General features: G+C 50.7%; 2 protein-coding genes across 8 annotated transcripts in view; both read right to left on the bottom strand.

Annotated features, from left to right (window-relative positions):
- Positions 1-383: 383 nt before the first annotated feature.
- flrt1a (fibronectin leucine rich transmembrane protein 1a) lies at positions 384-8,907 on the bottom strand. The gene is made up of 2 exons (XM_061803080.1): positions 8,774-8,907; positions 384-4,283 (listed from the first exon to the last, which is right to left on the bottom strand). Exons 1-2 carry the CDS (start codon positions 8,788-8,790, stop codon positions 2,150-2,152), a joined length of 2,151 nt encoding a protein of 716 aa, XP_061659064.1. The 5' UTR covers positions 8,791-8,907; the 3' UTR covers positions 384-2,149.
- Positions 4,150-27,803, bottom strand: part of rps6ka4 (ribosomal protein S6 kinase, polypeptide 4) — a 29,959-nt gene continuing 6,305 nt past the window's right edge. Inside the window, exons 18-23 of one of the 7 annotated variants that reach the window (XM_061803072.1) lie at positions 25,547-25,616; positions 21,802-21,895; positions 18,243-18,319; positions 18,052-18,146; positions 8,774-8,935; positions 4,150-4,283 (exon numbers count right to left, since the gene is read on the bottom strand). In XM_061803072.1, coding sequence (XP_061659056.1) covers positions 4,254-4,283; positions 8,774-8,935; positions 18,052-18,146; positions 18,243-18,319; positions 21,802-21,895; positions 25,547-25,616 — 528 coding nt within the window. In that variant the 3' untranslated portion in view covers positions 4,150-4,253. Of the gene's footprint in view, positions 4,284-8,773; positions 8,936-18,051; positions 18,147-18,242; positions 18,320-21,801; positions 21,896-22,204; positions 22,374-25,546; positions 25,617-25,758; positions 27,734-27,803 lie in introns of those variants that run through there. The other 6 variants (XM_061803074.1, XM_061803076.1, XM_061803073.1 and 3 more) reach the window with 6 other exon arrangements.

Genomic DNA, 27,803 nt, shown 5'->3' with positions numbered 1-27,803 from the left:
TGCTCCGATCCCATTCAAGGAATTGGCAAAATTCTTTGCATTCCTTGCAGGAAAAGAAAGAGCACAACTTTCACTGCGTGTTTTCCTTCGTCAAATTGATTTCATTGCCGACGCTCGTACAAATGACCACTTTGATTCTTTTCCCTCTCCAACTTAGCAAGCGATGACAAAAAGTCCGACGGGTCCCGCAGGCGCTGGAGCGTTTCTCAGCTGAAGTCGCGACGATGTGGACTCGGCTGCGCTGGCGGTTGCCGCTGGTTTTCGCGAAAAGCCGCCCTCCGTTGCAGGAGTCGCGTCAGGTCTCGTCGGGTCACAAGGGCGGAATGACACCTTTCAGCAGTAACGAGATTAGAAAACCTTTTATTGATTCCATCTGATGGCGCACAAATTCAAATGTTCTACTTCACATATACATTTTATGGAAATGTACGGCAGCCTTTACTTTCTGTGGGTTCCGAACGGGGGGGGGGGGATGAGTTGGTTTCTACAAACCGACGTTTCTACAACCGACAGGCTTCAATGAACTCGCGTTTTTATTTGTATGTTTCTCCCCTTTTCTTTCTTTCTTTCTTTCTTTCTTTCTTTCTTTCTTTCTTCAAACGACTGTCGCAATAGTAAGATCGAATCCCTCTCGACCCGTTTCGACGTTTCCGATGTCGTGTTGCCGAATGCCACCAAATGTTCTTCTTCCTTAGCCCGCAAATCACTTGAGACATAATCAACGGCACCGCTGTGAAACAATGACTTAAATACAATGCGCGTCTGTATTTTACGATGGCCGCAAAAATAGCAATCGCGCGATTTCAACATTCTCCAGGCCTGGGACTTTGCGGGAGCCGGGAAAAATGACTTAAATTGCCAGAGACGGCTTTTAGAACTCAGCCGGACGCGCCAATCCAGTCGCCCCTTTTGGAAGCGTCGAGCCCGAGGCCCAATTGGCAGGTTCTGACGTATGCCCGACACATTAACGAGCTTCGCCGTGACGAAGCCATCAATTGACGCTGCGGAGATGTCACTTTAGCCGGCGCCGTGTCCCTCGTTACATTTATATTCCTCTTCTCCGCTAAGTGCTAATGCAATTTTCAGCGCCACTCGGTAATAAAGACGTCAGAATGAGTCTTTTTACTACCCCCAAAACAAACAACAAGAAACCTTTTTCATCAGCCTACGGTCTTTGATTGACTCCCCCGAGTCCACCTACTCGCTCGCTCCCGGCTCGGCCAGCCCGTCGCGTAGGCCGAAGGTCGCGCGGAATTTGTCATCCTCGTGAGGATTTGTCTCCCGATACGTTTTGCCATCGTGTCTGGCCGGCAGATGCCAAATTGAAGTTGCCGCTTTCTTTCTTTCAAATGAAACTCTGTCGAGATGAAACGAGTCAACGCCTCAAGAGTGGCTTCCATAAATTATGAGGGTGAGCGATCTGAAAGAGCATTTCAGTGTAGACACAAAGATACGAAACAAGATCAATAAAAAGGTGTGCGGGATGATGCGATATCTACCAATCAAGGCTTCCAAAACAAAGAACACGTTTCCAAACGACGGGCTTGAAAGCAACTGAAAATGATCTCCACGCTCACGTCGCAACGCGGCCACGCTTGAACGCCGGCGATCCGAGCGAGGTACGACCGAGGCCTATTTGCTCAAAAACAAGAAGGGGGCACGATGAGCTGCGCTTTAAGACATGTGGTTGTTTGATTTTTTTTTTTTTTTTTTTTGGGGTGGGGTGGGATTTCCACCAAATCACAGCTTTCCGAAGCCCTTGCCCCTCGACGGCCGGCAGGGTCGTTTGCGACGAGCGCTGGAGAAAATGCTCAACTGTAACCGGAGAGCGGCAAGATGAGCGTCAGTCCGTCCCGATTTCCATTTCGGGCGGCGTCTCCCGTTTGAGAAGGAACGCCCGATCCTTCCACAGTGGATACATTCTTTGCTTACACGTCGCAGATGTCGAGAAACGGTCCCGTCCGGTGAATGGGTTTCAATCCTAGACTGTGTTCCCGGTGCAGAAAAGCACAGGTCTGATGGAATACGGGACAGCAGAAGTCAAAGGCACAGAAGGGTGCTTCCGATGTGTCCGCGCGGGGCAATATTGTGCATCTGATGCAGTTTCCAAATGATTCTGCGGTGAGGATCTGGGCTCTGGTCCAATCCATCATGTGTAACAGTAATCTATGTCGGGGATTCCCCCTTCTCTGTAGCCCCTGTTGGTGCTTTGCCTCACGTTAGACATGTGATTGGCGCTTTTGTACAGGCCGGTGCCGTTGGACGGGAATATGGTATGGATGATGTAATCCTCTTGTAAGGGTTTGGGCTGTACGGGCTGTACGGGCTGGCAGGCCGACATGGGCGTCATCTGCAACCCCGGGCCCCGGATCTCCAATATGCTGTTGTCCTTCTTGGTGCCCGACTCGATGTAGTCGTCGTAATGCTTGCTTTTGCGAGAGCTGTTGCGAGTGTAATGGTCTCGGGAACACCAGTGCCCGCTCCTGTGCCCGTACCAGCAGAAGATGGCAAAAAGAAGGGCCAGGGACACGACTGCGGTTGCCCCGCCGATAATCCCCGTCAGGGGCAGCAGCGTCACGGGCGGCGAACTGTTCTCTGGGTCTTCCTCCGGCGGGCCACGGTCGGCGGTTTCCGCCTTGGCGCACACCAGAGCTTCGTCGGAGTCGGCTTCTCCGGAACCCCCCCCTCGATTCTCTGAGCTGGCGGGCATGGACGCCATGCAGATGACGTAGCTCGAGCGGGGCTGCAGGGAGGTGAGCAGGTACTCCCGACGATCGCCCCTGACCAGCGTCTCGGTGATCGAGCCCATGGCATTTCCCACGCCCAGTCGCAGCCAACTGAGCCTGAAGGAAGACGTGGGCCGCGCCACGCTCCAGGTGACGCGGACGCTACTTTGAGAGAGAGGCTTCACGTTGAGCGCCAGACTCTTGCCGACGCCGCTGCTGCTGAGAGTGTAGTCCAAGCCGGAGTCGGGAAGCCCCAGACCGGGTCGCTTCGAGCGGAGGGTGAAGAGGGAACCTTGGGGAGGCGCGTCGGTGGTGGAGCCGTCGACGGCGCCGAGACTCGCTCTGTCTTTCGTCCCGGCTGCCCTCGCCGCTTCGCACTCCTCCATCTCGGCGGTGAGGTCTTTCAAGGCCATTTCCCGCACCCTTTCGGGCCCCTGGCAGGTGAGACCTCTCACCGTGATGGAGTTCCCACGAGCGTGCAACCAGTCGTACAGCCACCGCAGGTTGCAGCCGCAGTGCCAAGGATTACCCCGCACCAGCAGCTGGCCCAAGTTGTCCAGGTCTCGGAAGAGTCCCCGCGGCAGGGTGGTCAGATTGTTTCCGGAGAGGTCCAGCCTTTGCAGCCCGCGCATGCCGTCCAAAGAACCTCGGGGCACGTGAATCAGGGCGTTCTCCTGCAGCGAGAGACGCTGCAGGTGGGCGCTGGGAAGGTTGACGGGCGGAGTCTGAAGGGAGTTACGCACTAAGGACAACTCGGTCAAGTTGGACAGACGTGAGAAGGTGTCGTCGGCGATGCGCTGATTCGCCAGCAGATTGCCGTCCAAAACGAGGCACCTCAGCGAAGCCAGGCCACGGAAGGCGTGCGTAGGGATGGTGGAAATGCGGTTGTCGTCCAGACGCAGTTCTTCCAGAGATGCGGGCAATCCGGAAGGGATGCTGGACAGGTGATTGCGGGAGAGGAAAAGGAGGCGCAATCGCGGGTTGTCCGCGAAGGCCTGGTCCTCAATGCTGACGGTGGAAATGGAGTTGTCGTCCAAGTGGAGCTTCTCCAGCAGGGGCATCCGGGCCAGAGCGCTGCGGGGAACGGTGCGGATGTTATTGTCTTGCAAGTGCAACTCCCGGACGGACGGGGGCAAGTGCACGGGGAATTCGTCCAGTTCGTTGTCGTACAGGTAGACTACGTGCACGGTGAGCTGGCGTTCCAAGGAAGTGGGGAGGCCCGGGTTGTTGATCTGGTTGTTTTGAAGGTAGAGGACGGAGGCGGAAGCAGGCAGTGAGGGGATGGAGCTCAGGCCGCGATCATTACAGTAGATGAAGTCTTCGTCGCATCTGCACACGGACGGGCACGTGGCCTCTTTTTCTCCCGGGCGTCCTCGGATGGCGGCCTCGGCCGAGCCCGGCGCGCGCACGAGCAGCAGCAGGATGAGGGAACGCAGCGGCGTCAGTCGAGCGGGACCGAAAGGGGCCATTTTCGTGATGAGAACGGGGCCTGGCTTTTGCTTTTCTGCTCGTGTCTTTTTGACGTCCTCAAATTGCTGCGGCTGACCTGGACCCTCCCTGCAAGACAAAAGACAAAATTACGCTTCGCGAAGATGCAAAGCGGCCCAACCCGGTCGTCGTCATCCCGGTGGATGACGGAAGCCGTCGGCGCCGTGACACCATCTGGGGTGGGAACAAATGATCTGCTCGGGATTTTGCCGCTGGCAAAATCAGCAGTTCAGAATCCCCTCTCCCTCCGCTCGTAAAAAAATGACGCTGAGCCGTCACTTTTTCCTTGTCCTGATCGTATCGCCCCCCCCCCCCCCTTTCGGCGTCTTGTCATTTTTAGAATGACATTTTCCGTTTCCCAGTCTGCGTTGCGCTCAATGCTCCACGTGGAACCTTCCCTGAGGAACGCCCTCGGAACAAAACAAGACCATCAAATTCCAACTTACTGCAAACGGACTATTTGACTTAAGCGCCGGCGACGGATTTGGACTTCGGCTTGTATTTTACTTTCCGCTGAATGCGAAAAGCAAGGCAGACAAATTCTGCTGTACATTTAGAGTTGCGTTCGGCGTGTTGATAGATACGAAGCCTTGAGAATATTCTAAATTATTGAAGAGAGCATGAGCGTCCGCAGAAGTTGCAGGCAGACGCTTCCAGAGCTGAAGGCGCTTTTCGTTATCAAGAAGGAAGACAACACACCAAAGTGTAATTTCATCATTTCGCTGAGCCCGGGATTATTTTCTGATTGGCAAAAAAATATATATATAAATATATATATATATATATATATATATACATATATCGACACAATGAAGTGTCACATTTGAAAAGTATTCAATATTTTAGCTGTAGAATGTAACTTGGAAGGGAATGTGAAGAGCAAAGGTAGGTGGAACTTCAAAAAAAAAACAAAAAACCCAAAACAAACAAAAAAAAAAGTCAATCTAGGCAAACTTTACGAGGCCGTTGAAGTTTGAAGTTGTGTAAAACTGCACGCCCGCATCCCGAGAGATGATCCACTCTGCCTAGTAGTAGTCGTAGTAGTACGTGCGAGCGCAGTACTGTCTAGCATCTGTGTAGGGTTTGTATTCACCTCGAGCCCGGAGGTCATTAGTCGACCCTTTACGGGCCACACAGCATCAGACGCGCTCTCTCGTCGCTGTAGTATCGATTAGCTCGCAAACCCGAGAGAGGCGCCTTACCGTCGTCTCGGGGGTGTAAAATACAACAACGCGGGAAGTGCGCAAACGCCGTCGTTGCCATTTACAGGCCAAAACGCGTCTTAAGTGGGGATGCGGCTAAAACTGGAGCTTTTTTTCCAAAGTGGCCAATTCCCGGATGCCTCTTTTCGCATTATCCCGACTGATTGTTCGGCGCCGTGGGATGAGCGGCGATTATTCTTCCCCGATGTGCTCCGAAAATGCTCGGGGCCCGACGAGCGTAAACGTTAAAGCCGTTTGATATTTGCCACCCCAAATCCTTGTGTCAGGCCAACGCAATGGCAGCCAATTCATGCGCGACGTCTCCCGACTTCTTCGTCACGATGGGATACCGCACGAGGGAAAGATGGCGCCAGTGGCCATGCGAGGTGATTTGGAGGACATTGCCCCGCATTTGGACAACGTTCAAATTCACGCGACCGAATACCCGATCAATTTACAAATGAGCAAAAGACACAGGCTGGGAATCCCGACCCCCGTTGAGACCCCTCCGCGGAGGGAAGGAACCAGATTTTAGATGAGCGCAGGGGTCAGGAGAGGCGAGGAAAAGATGCCGGCGAGCCCGCGGCTGATCTCGCGTGTGACCTTTACGGATCTCGTTGTGGATGGACGGAAAAACGGCCGCCGAGTTCCCAGACGGTGAGCGATTCAGCCGGGCGCTGCGTTATTTTCCACAACGGCGGAGCTCTTTTGCCATCACGTGCTGTACTCGCGGACAAAATGGATTTCGATCGCCGTCGCCATTTTCCTCCCCGCAGGCGGGACAAAAGTCCTCATTTTCATTTATGACATTCAAACCTTTGGACAAAATGCGCGAGGGGGACCCTCGATCGTGTCGTACATCATCTGCTTTTATTCTCGTCTTTAAACGATGGTGTCCGTCGTAAGTGATCGTTTGCACCCGCCGGTTCCATGAACGCTGACGACCTCGCGACGGATTTTATGTACCCTAAAGCCACGCGCGCTACATCCAGAAAAGAGCAGCAGAATATTATCTACATATTTCCAAGCGGCGTACGCTGTGACAACAAACAAAGAAACTGCTGGCGACCGCAACGTTCAATACTTTTGGGCTGGGCCTTTCTTCCCCAAGAGGTAAATTCCTCATAAAAGGTCCGGCGGCTGCGGCGTCCTGCACAAAGCGGAGAACTGAGCCGACCCTGACCGGGCGTCGGAGAGGATTGCGTTCAAAGCGTACCGCGCGTCGAGGCGAGAACGCGCCGCCGTCGTCGTCGGGGTTGGTTGCCGGTTCCAAAAGGAGTCGGCAAAATTTGCAAGCTGAAATTTTTTCGGCAACGCTGGAGGCGTCCCGGCCGCTCCGTCAACATTACGGACGGCAGATGGTTTTCAAAGGAAACGACTCCTGATTGGTGCTTCCCGTACGTACGCCGCCACAGATGTCAGTCTTGGTAGTACGCAACCCAAAACCTGCACGTGAGGCCGCGTCCGCGCAAGCTCCAAATAAACTTCCGACTTCATTTCAGTCTTTAATCAGCGACGTCCGGAAGATTGTTTGGCCCATCTTTAGTTTGCGCTCATATCAATGAGAGGAAACGCTTCACTCTGGAGACGCTAAAAAGCGCTTCTGTTGTTGAACAAAAGCAACGGCAAAGTTCTCTTCTGCCTTCAAGCCGAGGCTTAGCCGTCACGCCTCCGATTGGATTTGTTTTGTTTTCCCTCATTTGCAGAAAGTTTCCTGCTTGAATTGCTTGAAATTGTCTTTCAACTGCGACATGTTGCAGTGTAAAAAAAAAAAAACAAACACACACACACAAAAAGATCAGATCGGCAGCAGTAAGCGATGATTTCGAAACGCTGTTGGATAAAAAGCACGACGCAATGGCGGCGTCCTCGATTTGGTTTGTTGCTGTGATTTCGTTTGGACCGGTCCAAAAATAAAACATTATTTTTTTTTTGTTGTTGTTGTTGCTCTTTTTTTTGGGGCTAGCTTGGTTTTCCCAAGAGGTCTCTCTTCATGTCAACGCGGTCAAAATTTGCTCCGTCGCTTTCTGTCGTCCCTCGAAGGGCTGAAAGAATAACTTCCGTGTACGAGCCGCTTCAGTCTGATCAAACGCGATCCAAACGGAAACGACGGCGGCGACGCGACTTGGAAAATGAACGAGACGGCCATTAAATGGATCAATGGAACTCAAGGACATTTGCGTGCGCGCGCGCCGGAGTTTGGCGCTTTCAAGATAAGGGCCGACGGCGCCCGTGAACCGCGGGTGTGTCGGGGTTCTGCAGAAGTGTCTAAGCGCAACGTCGAAGCTGAGATGAAAAAACATCCAAGCGGCCGTTGGAGCTCACAAAAGATCATCGACGATTTCACCGGCATCAACAACCATGCGGGCAACGTTGATTGTTGCTGTCGGTTGCCTTTGATGTTTTTGGGTTGTTTTTTTTTAAGGGTTAGGGTCAGATGCAATCGTAGAAATTTTGGGGAAATCACATTTCCCTGCAAAAACACGATTACGTTTAGCTGCGTACAAAACTGCTGATCACAATTTTCAATGAGTCCAAGTATCACGAGTCTGGCCAAAGCCCGCCGGACACCTTTCACACCACCATTTGACCTCGTTTTGTTTTCCATTCCGTTTATTTGCAACTGTGCCCAAAAACAACTGACTGAGTAGATGAGGAAGCTTTCCTGCTCACGGGTCACCTCAGCGGCTTCAAGTCCGGACCGGCGGTCGTCTAAAACGGCCATTTGGGAACACGCAAACATTCAAAGAGTTTTTCTTCTGTACAACGAATACGTGGATGGTCTCGGACATCCCCAAAAACATTTGCTACTCTGGCCATCTGCGACGCTTTGCGGCGTGGTTCCCATCACACGTTGAGCTCATTTCCGAGTCACGGCTGTTACTTCCCCTTTTCTTTTTGTAAGAGTTTGTAAAACTTCACTCTTGTGAAATGTGAACGCACTCAACCCTTTTCTACAATAGATATGTAACGTTTCAAATCATAAGGACGAGTCATTTTTTATTTGAAGGGAAGGCAGATTTTCTCGTTGAAATCTAACGCTGTTGCTAACCGCCACGGACGGGAGGAGCAAAATCATGACTCTGATCAGCCACAAAGTCACACAATGATCTTTGAGCGTACGTCGGTCGGCGGCCGCTTGCTGCGAACTGAAAAATGATTTGCAATATGTGGCGGCGGTGACCTTACGCGTGAAAGTTAGAATTTCAAAGTCTCAACGCGTCGTTCCATTTGCCACATCACTCACAATACCCGGCAAAAATAAACGTGGCCTCGTGTTTGTACAAATCAGCATCAACATTGCAAGCAACCGAAACATCATTTGGAGGAAAAAAAAGCGAGAAAGGACAAGCGTACCGTCGGTTCAGTGCCATTGGCGCTCCATTTCCGCCAAACGCAGGATCCTCCCGCCGTCACGTCGTCCGGAAAGCGTGCTCTGCGCCGTCTTTTTATGTCGCGTTGGGATGTCGACGAGATGCCGCCGCGGGGAAAGCCCAAAATCCCGAGCTGACCGTGGATCTAAATCAAGTGTCAAAATGTCACATTGCGAAATGAAAGCGGAACGGCATTAGCCGAGATCACGTCGCGGGCGGCGGATTGCTTTCAGCTCGGCTTTTTTTTTGTTGGGCTTTTTACACGTGAAAACGGAAAATAAAATAACCCGTCAACCCGCTTTACAATTTCCCATCAAATATAACGTCGCAATCATCTCTCCTCAGTTGATGAAAGAGGGCAATCTCGGCTGAAATATGATGACATCACGCTATTTGACCAAAATTCCTCCCATTTGAACATCTTGAAAATCTCAGATAAAAGCGCAAGCTGGGAAATATGAAAACAGACGACAATTCCAATCATTTCGAATAAAATCCTTCCTTGCTCAAGGGCGAGCCAAGACCAAGATCCGCTTCGAGCCCGAGACCCCTTTGGGGCCCAAACGGACCTTTCGATTCCCGACTCTGACCCACAGGCAGGGTCGCGCGTTTGCAATGTTCTCGGCGAAATCTCCGATTGGATCCCGGCCGAACGCGGGCCGATCGACCTTGACGCTAAGCCGCCGTTCCGCTCTCGGAAATCCCGCCATTAACAAGAGCCGTCAATCGCCGAGCGCTCGATCCCGGCCCGGGCGGATCGCCGGAGCTAAAATTGCGGATGCGCCGTGCGGAAAATGCGCTGACTCAGAGCGACGGTCGGCCGGCGCTTGCGGCTACGGTTTCAAAATGGACAAACAACAAAAATGACAACACTTGCTTTTTGTACATATTGTACTGAGTCAAGGGACGTGTACGGCGTGCGGCTTCCGCGTGGCAACGATTTGACGTCCAAGTGGCCAAATATACGCGGGGGGCAGATCCGGCCAGTCAAGTCAGGATTGTGGTTCAAATCTCTACTCACATTTCAAACGGAAGATATCGCTCGTATTTTTGTCTTACCAAACAAACATCAAGAGTGCTCGAAAACCCCGTGACCCCCTTGGTTGATGGTTTGGCGGTCGCGGAGACCCGCCGAGGGAAGGAAAACCGGAGCAACAGGGCTTCTTCCGTCAGATCAAACCAATATTTCGGCTTTTAACAGAGCTGAACTTTGACTACAAATCCTGGGTTTTCTTGTCTTTTTGGTACAGTCCCAATGTGAAGTATTGGATTGACTTGGACTGGACGTCGCCCGCCATCTTTTCAGTACAGTACTGCACAATAGAAATGTCCATAGCCATTTGATCAGAATCGCTAGCGTGCTCCACAGGAACCAAAGTAATTAGTTCGAACGTCTCACCGGAAGATCTCGCGCGGCCCCCGGTAGCGACTTTCCATTGAATACAGAGCATCCATTTTCATTCAGCCGATATTCGACAAAATAGCAGAGCGCCGGTGAAACGTCAAACCCTTTCACCACGAATTGTGGCTGTTGAAAATGGGATTTAATACGTTCATCATTTTTGTTTGGTTTTGCAAGACTCCATCAGTCCTATTTAGCAGGGATCCCCGCTGTGACATTTTTTTTTTTTTTGGGGGGGGGGGGGGGGGGTTCCGTCTCCGCGGCGCCATTAATGAGCCGGCGCAGGTTCGACGGCGACGTTCCGAAAGCACGGGTTGAAGATCCGGCGTGACGTGGATATTTCCCAAGCGCTCCCGGAAGGATTTTGTCGCGCGGCTCGGTTATTACATACGACGCGTCCCTCGTAAACGACTGAAACGTTGACGCCTGCCGTCAAGGTTTTTGTGGCCGACCGGTGACGGATGCGCGGAGAGCAGAGCCGAGGCAGGCCGGGCCGTGTGGAAACACACACAGCGCGGCCGCGACGCCGTCAGAATTTTAATCCGTCCGACACATAATGTCCATTCAGCGACGGACGGAGGTGGCGGAGAGCGGCCCAGTCCGACCACGTCAAAGGCGCCAAAAACGGGACCGATCCCTAACGGCGGTCGGCTCGGACCTTTCTTTCTTTGTCGTCGCTTTCTTCTCCACGACGAGCGCAAGAGAATTCTGTTCCCGCCCGTTGGAGGCCAGAAGCCACTAAGAAATCTTTGAGACATGAAACCGCGCCCCGGCGTGTGGCTTTCAAATTGCGTTTTCGGAAAAGGGAAAGAAATCGAGTGCAGATTGATTAAAAAAAAAAAAAAAAAAAAAGGCAACGCCGTCATCTTCAAACATGAATGAAAAGTTAATTGCGAGCGGGCAGATGTTAATCGGGATGAACGTCCCGAGGGGGCGGCGACCGCTAAAATGGTTCATCTGCCTTCATTGGTGACTTGGATTGGCGTTCCTGCGGCAAACTAAAAGTATTTTCACCTCATGCAACGATTCCCTTTGGCGCGAGATCCAAACACAAGGCGAAAAAAAAATTAGTGGACTGAGTTTTTGGTCAGCATAGGAAGAACGAGAAGCCCCAAAAGTTGTTTCAACACGTCGCAAATGAGCTCAAATCCAAGACTAGCAGTCACCCCTTGCCGGAACAGGAACCGCAGTCGTGATCCCCCCCGCCTCTTATTTTGCCTCACGCGCGCAATCTTTTCGCAATTTTCGAAGCATTGTGGACAATCTGGCGAAGGTACCAGGCAAGAATCCGGACGAGGCCTACGCAAAAAGAACAAATCCAGCAGAGGCTGGAAAAGAGAGACGACTCACGGACGGCTCAATTGATGACAATTTTACAGCCACGTTACGCAAGAACGCAACAGATTGTACGAGCACTTTGTGGCTGTTTTACGCTAGCTGCTTTGCCCGCCACGTCGCGCCCTTGAGTGCATGAATCTGAACGTTCTCATTTGTGATATGACAATTAGGAATTTTGGTACAGATGTGAAATAAAAATCCCGGAAGTTGATCCACATGCTTTGCCTTGAGGGGCCACGTAAAATGGACCCCTGCGGCAGGTCGAGCGGAACCCGTCCGGTCATTCCTTTCTGCTTCAAGCCAAATGAAGTCTCATCGGCCTCGGCGTGGAGCGGTTTTGCGGCCTGCCCGGCTTAGTCCCGATCCCCTGAGTGCTTTTGGGCTTTTGGCTCTTCCTTGTCACTACGGCGCAGAAATATCGTGTTGCACTTTGGCCCCAAACATTTGGCCTTCAATCGCTACCCTGACTTTTTTTCCATCGAGGTTCCGACAATGACTCCTTTTCGGTATTTTGAGCAATCGGTGGCGCAGACGTATGTAAAAGTAGCACGGCGGTGGGTGCATCCAAAATCATCTCAGTCATCTTTTCAGCGGCTCCCCCTTGAGCTCGTCTGCTTCGTGCTCTTTGGACGCAAATAAAACGGCTACCTCTTGTCCGTTGCGGTCCAGAAACTCACGCTCGGGTGACCTCAGGGACCGGCAAAGACGTTCCGGTCCCGTGTCGCCCGGCGACCGTTTCTACGAGCGCCCTCTGACGCGCTGTGAATTATTCATTTAAAACGCAATTGAATTAGGGGACGGATTGATCGGCGTCCTCGAAGCCCTACGACCGTTGAAATCCAAACGTGAGGTAAATGCCGCTTCGAAGACGGCTACGGCGTATTTGTCATGACCTGGAAAAGACGGCGGAAATGGCATCGTAACGGGAAGACAACGCAGCAAGTTTCCACTCAATCGTGTGATAAGAAAGGAAAGAAACCAAAGTTTATCCCCCGAGGCTTCCTTCTCCTGCTACGCTTGCGTGGAAATTTGTCCTGGTGTCGTACGCTGCAGCGATTCGCAAAGTGCGACTAAATCGATAGGGAGTCAGACGCCGCAATTATGCAACGTCGGTTCTCAGAGTGGGAAGTTGGAAACAATAGTTCAGGTTGAGCTTATAAAGCTCATGTTTTTCATGTTTTGATTGCCCCCCCCCCCCCCCCCCCAGCCTGTCTCTACATAGGTCTTCAGTCTCTGACCCAGAATCGCGCTAACCGAGGACGACGAAAAGTACATTGGAAGACTCTTCAAAGTCAGAATTGCAGTTTGTACATTTGGGGCAAATCGTTGGACTCGACTTCACCGACACGAAGAAATCTGACATCGCGCAGCAACCGGTCGCGTATTGCCAAATGTCAAACGCGTTCAGTAAGCATTTATTTGGAGTTCTGGGTTTCCATTTGATATCAGAACTCCTTGCAACCATTTTTTTTTTTCCTGCAAGGAAACGTGTGGATATATTTCATCCATCAGCGTTGAGTGTGAGCGACACGCTCGTTGGCGTTTTTGTTTTCTTCAATCTCGAACGCTGCGAGGTCCGATTTTGGGCGTTCCCGCCTCAGGTCAGCGACCTCGGAATGAGCAAAAAGCAATTCTTTGGGGCCCAATGAGTCCGCTCATGTGAGTAGCTTTAAAGTCAAGTAGTCGGAAATTCAGAGTTGGCGGCAATTGTTTGACGGGCCGTATTGTTGTTCAACTAGCAAGAAGAAGACGCGAGCATCTTACGCAGCTGCTAAGTCTTGGAAATCCAACTTGATTTACTTGTTGCACTTCCGTTTCTTGTCTTGTGAGCTGATTCGCCCGCTAACAACCGATCGGAGCGATCGCGCAACCTCGCCCGTCCAACATGCCGACCCCCGGCGAAAACTGACGGAGCGCCCTCAGATTTTATGTGGGGACCTTTTAGCCTGGTAAAAAGAATCGAAGTTGGCAGCTCTGAAGGTTCATTTGCTTGATTTTGACTGATGTGCGCTAGTTTGTTTCCTTGGGGAGCACGATGAGCGAATGAGACCATTGATCAGTGCTCATCGTAGCCCCTTTCCAGCAACAAACTAGCATGCTAACCTTGTGCCAAACATTATTATCCCCCCCCCCGACTGAAAACACGACTCCGGCAACGATGCTCACAATTGCTCATTGTCGATAGACCAACGACCACTAAACGGCTTTTAGTCCGGTTGTCGGTCATCGATAAATGGAGGAGAAAAGACAACATGCGCAACTTCGTGTTGGCGGCAGGAGGTGAAAAATGGCAACACACACAAATAAAAGAAATACAACAAAAACAACAAATATGAATTCAAGCGAGCGCCAGATTTGACTTTTCTGGGTTGATTGTTGGTGCTCTCAGAAGAGCAAGTAAGAATACGATGCCTATTTAAGTGGAACGTGAGTCTTGGGCTGCCTTCTTTGTTGCCGATTTTCTGTCTTTCTAATCGCTGGGGAAATGGAGGAGATTTCCGTCGATGGGAAGGAACGTGGCCAGGCTCCGGCAGCTTCAGACAATCTTTTTTTTTTTTCATTAGCGCTTCAAGGCTGCAGCCATGTGTCGCCCCCCCCCCCCCCCCCCACTCGTGTTCTTGCGCTTTTGTGGATTTGGGCGAACACGCCCGCCTTCTGGGCCCGAGTAATCCTAGATTACACTCGGATAGCGTGCGTGTCGTTCCCTCTCGCGTCCTTTTAATCTGACTTCTATTTTCCCGCAATCGCTGACCTTCTTCCCTTCCGTAAATTCTGGTAAAATACTTCAATCTCGCCTCAGCGCGACGCCAATCGCTAACGCTAACGTGGGCGTTATGCGCCCCGGGGGGGATTCTTGGAGCAAGTGCAAATTACCAAAAGCCTCATCGCGCTAACATTTGATTTTCACGTGTTCAAATCTCATCCTGGCATCTGCTGTGCGCTAGCTTGAGTGTTTTTATATCCGGGGGGGTGTCAAACGGTGTTTGTATCATAGAATGCGCTGTTTGCATATTGCACGCTGATTACAAGAGGCCTCGTTTTACCGTCAACCACAAACCTGGAGTCATTAAGGCCGACAGTACGTGAGCAAGAACGCGCTCGTAACGGTAAAGAAGTGAAATGGGAAGAAAAGATGCGATTTGGTCAGCACTCAGACAAATATGGGCATATTTTAATACGAGTGAAAGATTGTGTGCAATGAGGGGGAAATTCCAAAATCAAATCGGAACGAGCTCCGGCACGTACGCAGCAGCGACGCCCAAGTGCGCCTTTTCGTCAGTCACTTGGCAAAAAAGGAGCACTCGGCTTGGCGTGGCCGCTGTGCCCTGCCGGCTGCCAGCTGTCACTCACGTAGATGGAAGATAAAGAACAAAGTGGGGGGGAGACAAGAGAGATTGTAGCGAAGCTACAAGGACGTCGGCCCTGAAACGTCCGCTCGTGCGTTCACATTTTGTCTTCAACCATAACAACAAATATGGCGGCTGCCTTGCTGGGGAGGGGGGAGAAATGCTGAAGGAAAACCTCGATAGAAAATTGCTAAATATGGAAGTCGTAGGACCAGCACACTTCTTGAAACGATTCCGCCGCGGTGGCAATTGCGCATTTTGCAGAGGCCGACTCATTGTACTCGTGTACTCGCTGTAGTACTCGTGCAGACTAATTAGGGTTAGCGCTTCGGCGCTCGGTGACAGCAACAAAACACAAAACAACATTTTATATTTCGTATTATAGGAAAGTTGCTTCACAAACTGGGTCAAAAGCCGTCGACTACGTATGCAGGAGGGACAAAAAAAAAAAAAAACCACACACACACACACACACACACACGAAAGACGGAACGCTACACAAACATCATTCTCATTCAAATGATTGCCGCTAGTACTAACCCTTATGAAAGAATGCAGTAGAAAGCAAATTGCGACGTGATTAAAAGAATACGGAACCAGCGACCCGACAAGCCAGCACGTCGTCCTCATTCGTGCGGGGGAAAAGGAGGCCGCAGAAGGCGGCCGTTGAGCAAGGCTCTCATTTGGTTACGTGCGCTTTCGTCGGCTCAATCGTTTTGGAACAATGAGAGAGCACAGCGACAACATCGCCGTCATCCCGACGCTTTTGCTGCCGCGTCGCAAAAATATCGCATTCATCACGAGCGCAGTCGAAAATGGCGGCGGCTTTTTTTTCGGCAACTGTAAAACAGACCAACGTGCGCATACTGCGACAGCCAAAGATGTTGGCTCTCATCTTTTTTTTTTTTTTTGTGAGATTCAACTTTAGCATCGATCAGATTGCAGCATGGGGGTGGGGCTTAACGTAGTGGCGCCGTCGGACAAAATATTGCGAGGCGCAACGCTTCCCGCATGGCCACGGTGGAAAATGCAGATGGGGAAAAAAAAAAAAAAAAAAAAAGATTCTTTTGCGAGTAATTTAGGGAGTTGCTCATGCCAGACATTCACCTCGGTCACTATCGCAAGTACGATTGGCTAAACTTTAATTTAGCAAAACATTGCACGTAGCTACTCTTTTAGCGCATCGGCTATTTCACGGTCTTCGCAGTTAGTCTGAGCGACAGAAAAATTAGCCGGTCGCGCAATAATCTCGTCAAGTGCGACCACACCGTACAGGAAATGTCCAGATAAACGTCAGTTGGAGCTTTTCATTGAGACGGTTGCAAGTCTGGAAACTGAAAATGTACGGTTAGGGTTAAGGTTGACGTCGGGACGATTCATTTGCTGCGGAAGGATGGAAGTTGGCTCCGGATTTGCCAAATAAATATCTGTCGTCAAAAGTCGCAGCAGCTGCGCGGGACGGCGGCGGGTTCACAATACGCGTCGGCGTGAATCGACACGGGAGAGGATGCGCCGCCTCGCCTCGCGTAGAAATTTAGCAATAGGGGGGCCAACGTTGGGAAGAAAGACATCGGAGATGTGAAAAAGACTGCAGGGTTTTTTTTGTTTTTTTTTTAAGAGACAGCGACGCTCATTTTTGGCTGACGGTTCGCTGAACCAGAAGTTCACGAAGATGTTTCCCCTGCAAATGTGCAGCGGATGAATTTGTCACCGAGCCTGCAGCAAGGGTACCGACATCGAGCTCTCTCTCTCTCTCTCTCTCTGTCCACGACTTTCAAGCAAGGAAAAAGCAAAAGCAAAAGCAAAAGCATAGAAAAAAGAAACAAAAAAAAAAGCAGCACTTCCGCTCCTGCATATCGGCCGCACCGGAACTCACGCCTTTCGTTGGAAACGCAAGAAAGAGGCTAACGCCAATGGACGACACGACAAAAGTCTTCCAGAAATCGTTGTTTCTCTGTTTTTGTTTTGAGCTCTGCGAGGAATGGAACAGGAATCGACATTGGACTACGCGTGTATTCAATTGTCCAAGCACTGTACTAGTGGGGCCTTGAAAACCGAGCTCCTCCAAACCACTTGGAGGAAATTCATCAGAAGGCAGGCAGCGCACCCGGACCGGACCGAGACCAGGAACCTTTGATTAAAACCGAAAGCGCCCGAGGTCGACGAAGCCGTCAATCGACTCCGCTCTCTGCTCGCGCCATTTTCACTTGTGGTTCGTGGCAAACAGGAAGTAGCCCGTGGCTGCACATAGACAAACGCAAACAAGATGCATCCTGTTTGACTAAAAATGACCAGACACGTTGGTGTCCGACCTCTTCACACAATTGCAAATTTCAAGCGCTTGCACATCTACTACTGACGACCCCCCCACCACCTTTCCTTCGACGTCCGAACGCGCCTCGCCCAACTTTTCCCAAGATGGGGTCTCCAGAGGTCTCCATCTGCTTGTCGAAGAGACGTGCACGCGAATGAAGTCACGCCACAAAGGAATCTTTTGCTTTTGCTTCTTGAATTGGAGGCGCAAATGGGAAAATCGGTAGCGATGCGCACTCGGTCCTTTTTGGTCTATTCATCTTGTGCACGAATTAAAAGAAAGACGAGCGCGAGTGTCTTTTCCCTCCCGGTTGATGTGATTGACAATCGTTGTTGATCGCGTCCCGCCAGTGTCGTCAAATCGGACAGTTTTACCGTCTTAATGGCGAGTTAATGGCAAGAGGGAGCGGGACTGATTTATGCAGTATTTCTCTCCACGTCCGTCCGTCACGGCGATCGAACGGCTACCTGGTGCTGGCTCGGGGGCGTGGCTTTTAATCAGGGGAACCGTTGACCAGAACTCGTGCGACCAACTGGACTGGAATTGACAGCAAAACCACCGACGATTTCCCCCGCCATCTAACTTTCCTCCATCAATTTGTATTTTGATGATTTGCAGGCCCCGGAATGGAAGCCGCCGGCTCAAGCCCGCAGCCTCAATCAGGTGGTCTGGCACGAGCAAAAAAAAAAAAAAGACTTCATCGGATCCCTTCACGGAACAGAGATGCCCCCCCCCCAACCGCGCCCCCCCCCCCCCAACATCACCACAAAAGATGGCGAAGCACAAAAGGCCGCTGAAATTCGCTCACTTGGGATGCGCGAGGGCACATCAGCAGGCACGTCAATGGATTTGTCACCCACCGGAGGGACGGAGCCGCCGACGTCTCCCTCGCCGTCTCGGGGGCGACGACGCTGGCTGCACGGGCCCCCCCGCAGTGCTCCCGCAAGATCGCCACCTTGTATTCCCATATGTCGATTAGGACTGCGCCGACGGTGCTCCCTCCGCCCCCGAATCCCCTCGATGCGGCACCGGGACCGGGCTGCCTACATACCCCGGACGGACCGGCGCTGGACCGGCCGATTCGGGACGACGGCAAGCGGTCGCCACGGCAGAGCGCGTGAGCGAGCTCTGTGCGCGTGCAAAAAAAGAAAAAAAAAAATCAAATAAATAAATAAATTGGCGCTCTCTTGTCACACCGGAGAGGTGTGAGCGAGGGGGGGGGGGGGTCGGGTGGCGGGTGGGGGCTGGAGAGGCGCAGAAAGAAACGTGCTTGGTTTCCCTCAGAGAGGAGAGGCAGGCTGGAGCGGAAAGGATGGAGAGGATTAACGGGGGGGGGGGAGGAGGCACAGCGCTTTCTCTCTCTCTCTCTCCCCATCCCCCCTCCCTCCCTGTCTCCATGTAGACGACGTGCCATTTTGTGAAAGAATCGGAATCACAGCGCCCCGGTGTTTTACATTCATGCCCCCCCCCAAAAAAAAAAAAAAAACAAAAAAAAAACAACCGCATTATGCCGGGGATTGATTCGGCTTTTGTTCATAATCGCCGCACACATTTTTAAATGTCCACCCCCCAGATACACATCTGCCGGTCTCCAGAGTGACGTGGACCGGCGTTTCATTGAGGGTGGGGGTGTGCATGCAGCGGATCCCCGCTAACTCCTCGCGTGATGAAAATGAGACCACGAATCTTCTGCTGGAGTGACGTCGGCACGCCTTTTGTGGTTTCTTCGGAGTTTTTTGTTGTTGTTGTTTTTTTTTTTTCGCTATCGTGCTCATTCTTGGGGGGTCAAGCGGGGAAAAAAGAAGGAGGCACAAGTGTTCCAGAAGCTCCGAATGCTCCTCAAAGGCCAATGCAGAGCATCAATGATTCAGCGGGCCTCACAAATGAAAATGGAGCTGCTCTTGTGCAAGTGGCGCATCTGTCAAGTTTAGACGGGGGGGGGTTGCAAAGGGACGCCGACGAAATTAGCGGCGTGCCAGCAGCCCGGGTGACTTTTTTTTTTTTTTTTTGTGGCAGTGATGGCGCGTGTTGCAAAACGGTGACTCAAAGCAAGTCGGACAGGGCTGAGTCGTCGTCACGACCCAAAGAGTTTCTTACTTACCGTGTCTGAAAAGTGTTCGGCAATCTCCGGCTCTCGTTGACAGCCGGCGCTAGCATCTCTTTTGCTGCAAACTCAAATCTCAAATATGTATTAGGGCGGTATCATATTTAGGGTTAGGAGTATCGTTGCTTTCTGCACGTGTTGGCTCTCTCTTTTTTTTTTTTTTTTTTGGTTTCAATTCAGCTTTTCCCGGAAATAAATAGAAAGCGCAATTTGAGAAAGGCGTCCACATTTCTACGGAAAGGAGTCTCACGCAAGTGTCGTTTTTGTGGCAGTCTGCAAACGAGCAACTGAACAGCAGCGAGAACGTCAAAACGACTTGATTGTCTTTTGCCTTCCAAAGAGTCCGCAACTCAGTCAGTCAGTCAGTCAGTCGGCCGCGGCGGCGCTAAACCTGATTTCTGCTCGCCAAGGCCGCGAACTTTGGCTGGATGCGCGTTTTGGATCCGCTCGGACTTTCCGGCTGAGGATGGATGAGAGCAGAGGAGCGTGAGGCGAATCTCGGGAACTAAAAAGGGTGACCGGGACGATCGCGTTCAAAGTTGCCCCCCCCCCCCAACCCCGATCTGGAAGACAGCTCAGAAGGCCACAAACGCGCCCGTGCGACGGTTCTAATCTTGCCGACTGCCAGCACTTGCCATCTCTACCGCTTTCCTCCTTCTTATCTGCCCCCCCCCCCCCCCCCCCAGTGGGAGTAGGAGTGTAATTATACAGTCAGGGGAGGTTGCAAGTGTTTACAGATGCAAAAATTGCCTTAATTTATTCCGACTGTTAGCGCTAATCCCCCGCTTTAATTTATAGCTCGTCCCCCCCCCCCGCGTCGGAAAAAACGAGAAGCACATAGGCGGGAGCGGAGGGGTGAAGCGTAGGGAAGTTATTTACAGAACGGGGGTCAAAGCTTCCGTGGGGGCTTCAGTTCCCGCTCGGCAGTTGACCCGAACCCCGTCGTCCAGATTCGGACGCTAGCCGAGGTCCCGGCTGCCCGCCGCCCTCAATGAAACGGAAATACTCCAAAGCAAGCGCTATTTCTTGCCTTTCATTGGTTCCGGATGACTCCAACGATGAAAAGGAGTTCAAGAAGAAGGTCCCAAAAAATGTCAAGTCTTCAGACAGCGCCGCTGCCCTTCAAGTAATTGGGCCGCTTTGCCAGAAGCGGCGTCTTACGATGACATTAATGACGGAGGCTTTAAACCGGGCCAAGAAAAGGACACTTTGTCATTACTGTCAGCTAATTAGCACTTTTTCAGCCGCCGCTCAGGAAATAATTCACCGACTAATCTGATGGCGGCGCTCGTTTTTTCCTCAAACCGGTGTTTGCAAAAAGAAAAGAAAAAAAGTCCGATTGAGTAGACCGAGCAAATATACTCGCCTCAAGCTCTCTGAATCGTCGCCATCGCCAGGCATAAAAATGAAAAGCATCCCATCGTGTTCTGTAGCAGCTCAGCTTTGCAACCGTTTGACCTTCAACTTGCCGCTTAAGTCCAAGGCCTTAAAAATCAATCGATAGCGACAAAGACGACGCTGCCGGTCCATTCTTTGATCGTGGCGAAGAACTTGGTCGCCTGTTGCATTCGCTGCTCTTGGGTGAAGATCGGCCAAAGTCCAGGGTGAGTTTGGTGATGACACGTCGACGGACTTGCCCGCTCCGAGGTCCGCTTTCAAAAACGGCGACTCTCGAGCGGGGAGCCAAGGCAGGCGGATTCGGAAGCGAAGGAAGGCCTGCTCTTGCTAAAGCGCCGATCGGGCTCTTCCGGTGCAGCGTTCCCCTGGCAGAGTGGCAATTTGGTACGAGGGAGTCAGTCTCAATTCATGCCCGCTCTGACCCTCTGAGTCCTGGTACGAGGTAGACCACTGGACAAAGCAACAGTGTGATGGTCCGGGCGGGGCGGCTTTGAGATTTCAGGACCTGGACAACTTTGCTCTTTAGCGGGAAATCTCGAGGGATTGAAAGGCACTTGGCTTTTGCGGCAGGAACAGGAACGGGAATCCGAATCACGCACCAGCAAGTCAACTTGTGAATGGCTCGAATAAACCAAAAGGAAACTCTCGCAGCGGCCCCGCCCCGAGTTCAGAAAGAGAATCCGATCGCTGCCCGAGGTGGCCCAACCACTTTCTTGTGTTTCGGGGGCCATTACTTCTTCACACAGGGCCTTATTTATAGTTATTCGTTGGTCTCGGACGGGTCAAATATTGGGGTGGGGGGTGGTGGGTGGGTGGGTGGAATATGTACCTTTTGAATTCATGTTGTAACGGAGAGATTTGAAAAATGTTGTTTTGCGAGAAGAATCCAAAACACAACGCCGGTGCTAGATGTGTGAAGCAATCTCATGGAAATTCCTCATTGTTAGTTTTTCGCAATATTTTTGCATTCAGCGAAATAAACCAGCCGGCCGGGTTTTTTTGCAGCGAGATCTTTGCTCCGTTTGGCTCACGGAAATCAAACGAGACAAACTGCAGCCGATTCTTATTCATTGTGGCTCTTTCAAGTCAAAAATGAAATCCGGGTCACCTGAGACGGGCGTCAAATACAGACAACGAGTCACCGCTGGGCGGCGAGGTCAAGAGTTGCGTAGGGCGTGAATTATTCATGCGCGCCCTCGGTGCTGAAAAACAGGAAAACATCAATAATGAATAACAATACATCTCATCTCATGTCATCATCTCTGTACAGGATACGTACTGGAAGGGTAACACGTTCTGGAAGAGTCCGCTAGTGCGGCCATCTTTTGAGTTCGTCAGAAATGCGTGAACGCCCGCACATCTTTGAATCGGCGACGCAGGACCGTCACGGAGGTGAGCAGAGAGTCGCCGTCGGGTCGTCGCCTCCCACTTTTACCCCCACCGACACCCCCGTTGCCAATTCACGGAGCCAACAAAGCGTTGAACTAGACGGCAACGGGTAGCGGTCCATTACAGCTCGATAACATTCATCCGACATTGAGCGGCGCCGATCGCTCAACTACGACCGCAGCAGCTGTCGGATTGCGCGGGAATGGCCTCCCTCCCGTGGCATTTTCTTTGTCCTTGCGGCTCCTTTCAGCCCTTTTTGGATTTGATTTCATTTTGGAAGGCACACCTTTGCTACAAAAACGCGAGAACGCAAGTGTCAAAATCCAACTGAGGAGCCGTTAAAAAGAACAGAACCTTTGCAGAGCTAGCAATATTACTGTACGCTTGTCATTTTTGGCTCACCGTGGCTGTAATAAACTCTAGGCTTGGGGGCCAGATCCGGCCTGCCACATCGTTTTATGTGGCCCAAGGAAGCAAATCATGTGCATCAACTCCTGCCGTCTCGACTGATATTCCGAGCATTTTTTTTTTTTTTTTTTTGCATATGTTACCGATGGCTCTTTTTTTGGTGGCTTTTACAGTAACTGGATCCCGGACTTCTGATCAAAGAAGCAGTTGTGCATCTACAAACTGAAAGCGGTTCCTCGTGTGGTAAACAAGTTTGTCGGAGTAGCGCACAACCTTATTGCTGAAAGTCCAGTACCGATACACACTCAATATCCACCCCCGGACCGGCCAATGAAATTTCTCCACCTCCCTGCGAGCAAACATATGAACTGGTATGGCCGTGACCCTTTTACCATTTGCAAAAAACGTCAATTTGAATTCAACGATTGAGCCCCCTGTGAAAACTGACATTTTTCTTGGGTTTTGGGTCTTTTTCCCAAACTCGTCCCGTTTCCTCACACATTTTGAAAATGTGTGAGAAAAATCGTGCACACAAGCCTGCCAATGTTTCTAGCCGCCATTATTATGACATGTAGCGACTAGAAATCATTTCCCAAATCCAATTTGAACCAAAACACGGCAAGTTTGTTCCGGTTCCGGCCAAAAATGTTTTGGAGCCGTCACATTGTGTCACACTGTGTCCAATTCTGCTGTGCCAAAGCTAAGAATTGTAGATTTTGGGTTGCTAAACAAGAAAAGCTCTCAGGGTTGTGCCATTCAACTGCATCTGGGTTTTACTTTTGAGGGCATGAGGAAAGTATTCGAAACGGTTTGCTCACGGCCGCATTTCCGGGGCTCGACCCAGATGGCGCGGGGACATGATAAGCGATGACAGGTCGTCCTTTTGAAAGGCCCAACGACCCCCCAAACAAACACCCCGATGGGTCAAAAGGTGGAAGCCTTGCGCCGGCTAATTGCCGATCCCAAGATTTATTCAAGCTTTCCTGGTGCACATCACGGCTCCAAAACTCCATCGGAGGCAACACCAGAAGTGTGTTGTGCGTCACTTTCACTGCTTCTGAATTCCCATCTTCATAAATGAAACCCGCCCAAAAAAAAAAAAAAAAAAAAAAAAGGAACTCGACTTTGAACGTCGAAAGTTGAAGACGGGCATTTCGCGAAAGTCGCGAGAGTGGAGTCGCCGAGACGCTTCGGCTTTTCGCCTTTCGCGGCGTTGGGGGATGGGCCCTTTGAACGTTCTGAACTCCTGCTTCAAAGTTAATGAAGAATGCCAAAATGGAGGTCCGGTCCGCGCTGAGTTCAAAACAACGCTTTGACGCTCGCCAGACTTGAGGCCGAATCCGCAGCACCGCACTTTGTCTGGCCTCAGTCGACAGTACGAGTCCACAAAAGCGGCAAACTTCTTCGCGATCGTCACGTCGCACGAGTGCGGCGTTCTAAATATAACCCCGGCCTTCCCCTCCTCCTGACGCCAAATTAAAGGCGCTTATACATGGAAGGGAAGACGCAGCCAAGCGGCGAATCCCAAAGACTTCGGCGGCGGCAAACAAAGGTCATCTTTTATTCACGGGCGCGTCAAGGCGCGACACGCCACGCGCTTTCCCGCAAAACTCCAGTTTTCCCAAGATAATGGGCCCGGAATAATCTCCCCGAACCACTTCACTGAGATCTATTCACATTTCCTTCACGGCTTGAGAGTTCCGCGCTCATTTCCAATGACTCCCACTTTTTATAGAAATCTCTCCCGGCCCCGCGAGGTCCGACAACGGCGCCGGCCGGAGAGCCCTTGTGCAACTTGATCCGGGGATAGCTCGCGGGTGGAGTTTCAAAACTCGTTCACAAGCTCTGACGTTTCATTTCTTCCCAAAAGGTTGCCAGCCACCAACTTAATGGCACGAAGATCCTGCTGACGAGCCGTCCGCATCTGTCGTTGTCACGCTCGATATCCCACTTTATGGCGGAGTCCAAGATTAATTGGATTAAAGGCCGCTTGCGGGAAGGCGGAGCGGACTTTATGGGCCTCGGTACCGCGGATGTGAGACTCGAACCATTTGAGCGTGGAGGGCCCTCGATGAGAAACATTTCAGCGTTTACAATTTCGGAAGTTGCGACACGTCACGCCACGCGGTGGCTTAAGCGCGCGCGTCGGCCGCCTTCAGCTAAGTAGGAGCCGGCTTTGAACTTTGACCTTCGGATTCGGGACCGTTTCCGCTGTTCTTTCGGTTGCGCTGCAAGTTGTGCCGTTTGGTGCGAGCAAAGAGGAGGACGACGGGGATAAGCGTCTCGCGTACAATCACCGGCAAAAGTAATAAAAGGGACACGCGAGAGCTCACGGGGTGCCGTGCACACATAGACCGCAGGCGGCGCTCGAGCAGCTGCCCGGAAAAAAACGGGCGCAGTCGATTAGGGTCAGGGTTTGATTTTTATGCGTGTACGACGTATTTGAGGCTTCTTTACTTGAGTCCTTGGGACAATCTTGATTTGGTCTTTTGAAAAGGGGGTTGTGTAGACTTCTTATGTCCCCGCACACGTTCGCTGCGGTTTTAACATGAAATTATAAACGCATGGGCATGTTCTTGCCTCGCCTTGCATTAAATTTGGTTTTTCATCCCCCCCCCCCCCCCAATCATAGTTACTGAATGCGGGTTTGTGTAAAAGCAGCGGTCATTTATTGAACTATTGGAACAGCAAAGGCTGATCGGCTGTCAGTTTTCCAACCGGGCTCGTTGGAATGTCTCAGCGAGAGACGAATTTTGATCATACCTTTTCGATTTTGAGATGTTTTTTTTTGGCATGAAAAGAAACAGCGGACCCTCATCTACGAACTTCTCATGTGTGCTCGCATTCCGATTACTTTCGACAAAATCTTTCTTTAAATAAAATTGTTTTTCCCTCCGTTCCTAAATAAGAGATCGGACAGACCGCAGAACATCGCAGCTGCAGAAAATAATACATGAGCTAAATGTTACCTCATTATTTGGAGCAACAGCGTGTATACATGTAATAACAACAAAAAACAAGATTGTTCCACGAGCTGTTATGTTGGGGAGGAGTACCTGTGAATTTTATTTGCTTTCGAGCGCCTCCTACAGTCGGCACGTGGAATTTGAAGGCTGTTCCTTCCAACTGGAAAGACAAGAAACGGCCGGCAGAGTTACAAGCGGTCAAACGTGGAATCGTACAAAACCATGACAAAAGCAAAACTGCACCCAAACGTACACCCGAAGGTTCCTTTTGGGACGGGTGAAGACACAGAAAGAAGAATCTGTTCAAAATGATGCCAATCTTTATTTTGCAGCAAAACCAGCGTCTTGGTGCAAAAAAAAAAAAAAAAGAAAAGAAAAAACATTTCCCAAATACACGAATGACATTTCACTGCGTTGTAATACAAGTCAGGTTTTTTTTTTTAAAAAAAGGAGAAGGAAGAAACAGAATACCCCAAAAAAATACTCCACAATCAACATCCTTTTTCCTTTCAAAAAAAAAAAAAAAAGTCAAGGCATTAAACAATTTAAGGGACAAAAAAAAAAAATAATAATAATGCTTTGTTTGATACGCAGATAACAACACAAGTGCCAGAAATGTTCTGGCGGTCGTTCACAGTCACGGTACACAAAAGCCCGGATCCAATGCGGCCATCATTAAAGGCGATCACACCGCATCAAAGCTGCAAAAAAATGCACTTTATTGACAAGAAGGAGCGTGTGCAACATGTCAAAAAGACAAACACAAAATATACCATATCCAAAAAAAAAAAAAAAAAAAAAAAAAAACAAATGGATTCAATTAGTACATCCCGATTTTGGGCTGGAGAGTGTTGGCCTCACAGTTCTGAGGACCGGGGTTCGAATCCCGGCCTTTCCTGCGTGGCTTTCCTCCCACGTCCCAAAAACTCGCAACATTCATTGCCCCCAAAAGTCTGATTGTGAGCGCGACCGTCGTCCGTCTCCGCGTGCCCCGCGATTGGCCGGCGACCGGTCCGGGGTGCGCCCCTCCCGCCCAATGACGGCCGGAGCCTCGTGAGGATGAGCGGCTCAGAAAATGGGTGGATGGACATCCGCATTTTGACTTTGTAAATGAAAGTATATACAGCGGAGCTCATCGGGCGGCCTCCAGAGATTGATATTAAAATCATAATTAAGTGTCTCATCATTATCGTAAAAACAAAGCGATCATTTCAAATCGGGGCTGTAAAAGACTTCAGGTGAAGACGTCCACCCTGTAACGCGCTGGGAACAAAAAAAAAATAAATAAATAAAAACAAAACAGGCCAAATTGAAAGAAAAATTATCCGAGACATCTGGCCACTTGAAATTGAGCGCCACATAATCCCAAAAAGTCACCAAATAAAAGGCGGGGGGGGGGGGGGGATGCGGATGCTGCAAACTCTTCATCCCAACACACCAGTGGATATTAATGCAAAATATTTGAGCTGCGATTACGTCACAAAGATTGTCCTCTCTCTTGTACGCAGGCAGCTCAGCTTCAAAAGAACTTTTTTTTTTTTTTTAAGCCTCTAAAAAGTGGAACTTGTCCAAAATGCAACCTCTAAAGTTCAAAAGCTCGCTTTTGATCATTTACATACTCAGCCGAAAAAGTGCAAACAGCCTGATGGAGGAGGGAACAAAAACAGAGTTATTAAATATGTAAGTAAGTGATAATAGCAGAATTTTATCAGCCGTGTGCAATTGTGACATTTATGGCTTCAGCTGACAAAATAGCTCCTTTTCCCTTTTCAGCCCACAAAGTTTTTCCACTTTGTACGTCGCTCCGTTTGAAAAAGGATTTTAGTGTGTCACGGTAGCGGTGAGAAAATATGAAGCGCGTTTCGTGCTGTATGATTGACGACTTCCCATCGCAAATGGGGAAGAAAAAAAAAAAACAAAACAACAACAACTCCTCGATTGCAGCTCGCGCTTTGTGGCTGGAGGGGAATTGAACCAAAACCAACACTTGGGCTCATCTGAGCAACTCAATTACGAAATGATTCTATTCTTGCCGCGCTTGCTCGACGACGGCTAACTTTGCTTTGGGCTGACATTTTGCTTTGGCTGGGCTTTCGTTGCTTTTGCAGCGGAGGAAGAGGACGAGGAGGACGAGGAGGAGGAGGAGGAGGAGGAGGAGGACGAACTCCACCGGGTCTCCACGCCCGTACTGGTCATTTTCAGTTTGCGGCGTTTTGCCAGGGGGGCGTTGTCAACGCTTTTTAGAAAGAAGCCCTCTCTCTTGCCGCGGTTGAAAGCCTGCCCGCGGCACAAAGCCACAAAGAGTGCGACAAACGGAACACAAAAGACCACATCATGCGCTACCCTT

This window comes from Syngnathoides biaculeatus, chromosome 18 (assembly GCF_019802595.1).
Source record: "Syngnathoides biaculeatus isolate LvHL_M chromosome 18, ASM1980259v1, whole genome shotgun sequence".
Taxonomy (NCBI): domain Eukaryota; kingdom Metazoa; phylum Chordata; class Actinopteri; order Syngnathiformes; family Syngnathidae; genus Syngnathoides; species Syngnathoides biaculeatus.
Note: the sequence above shows the minus strand (reverse complement) of the source record. Positions and strands in the feature narration are given on the sequence as shown.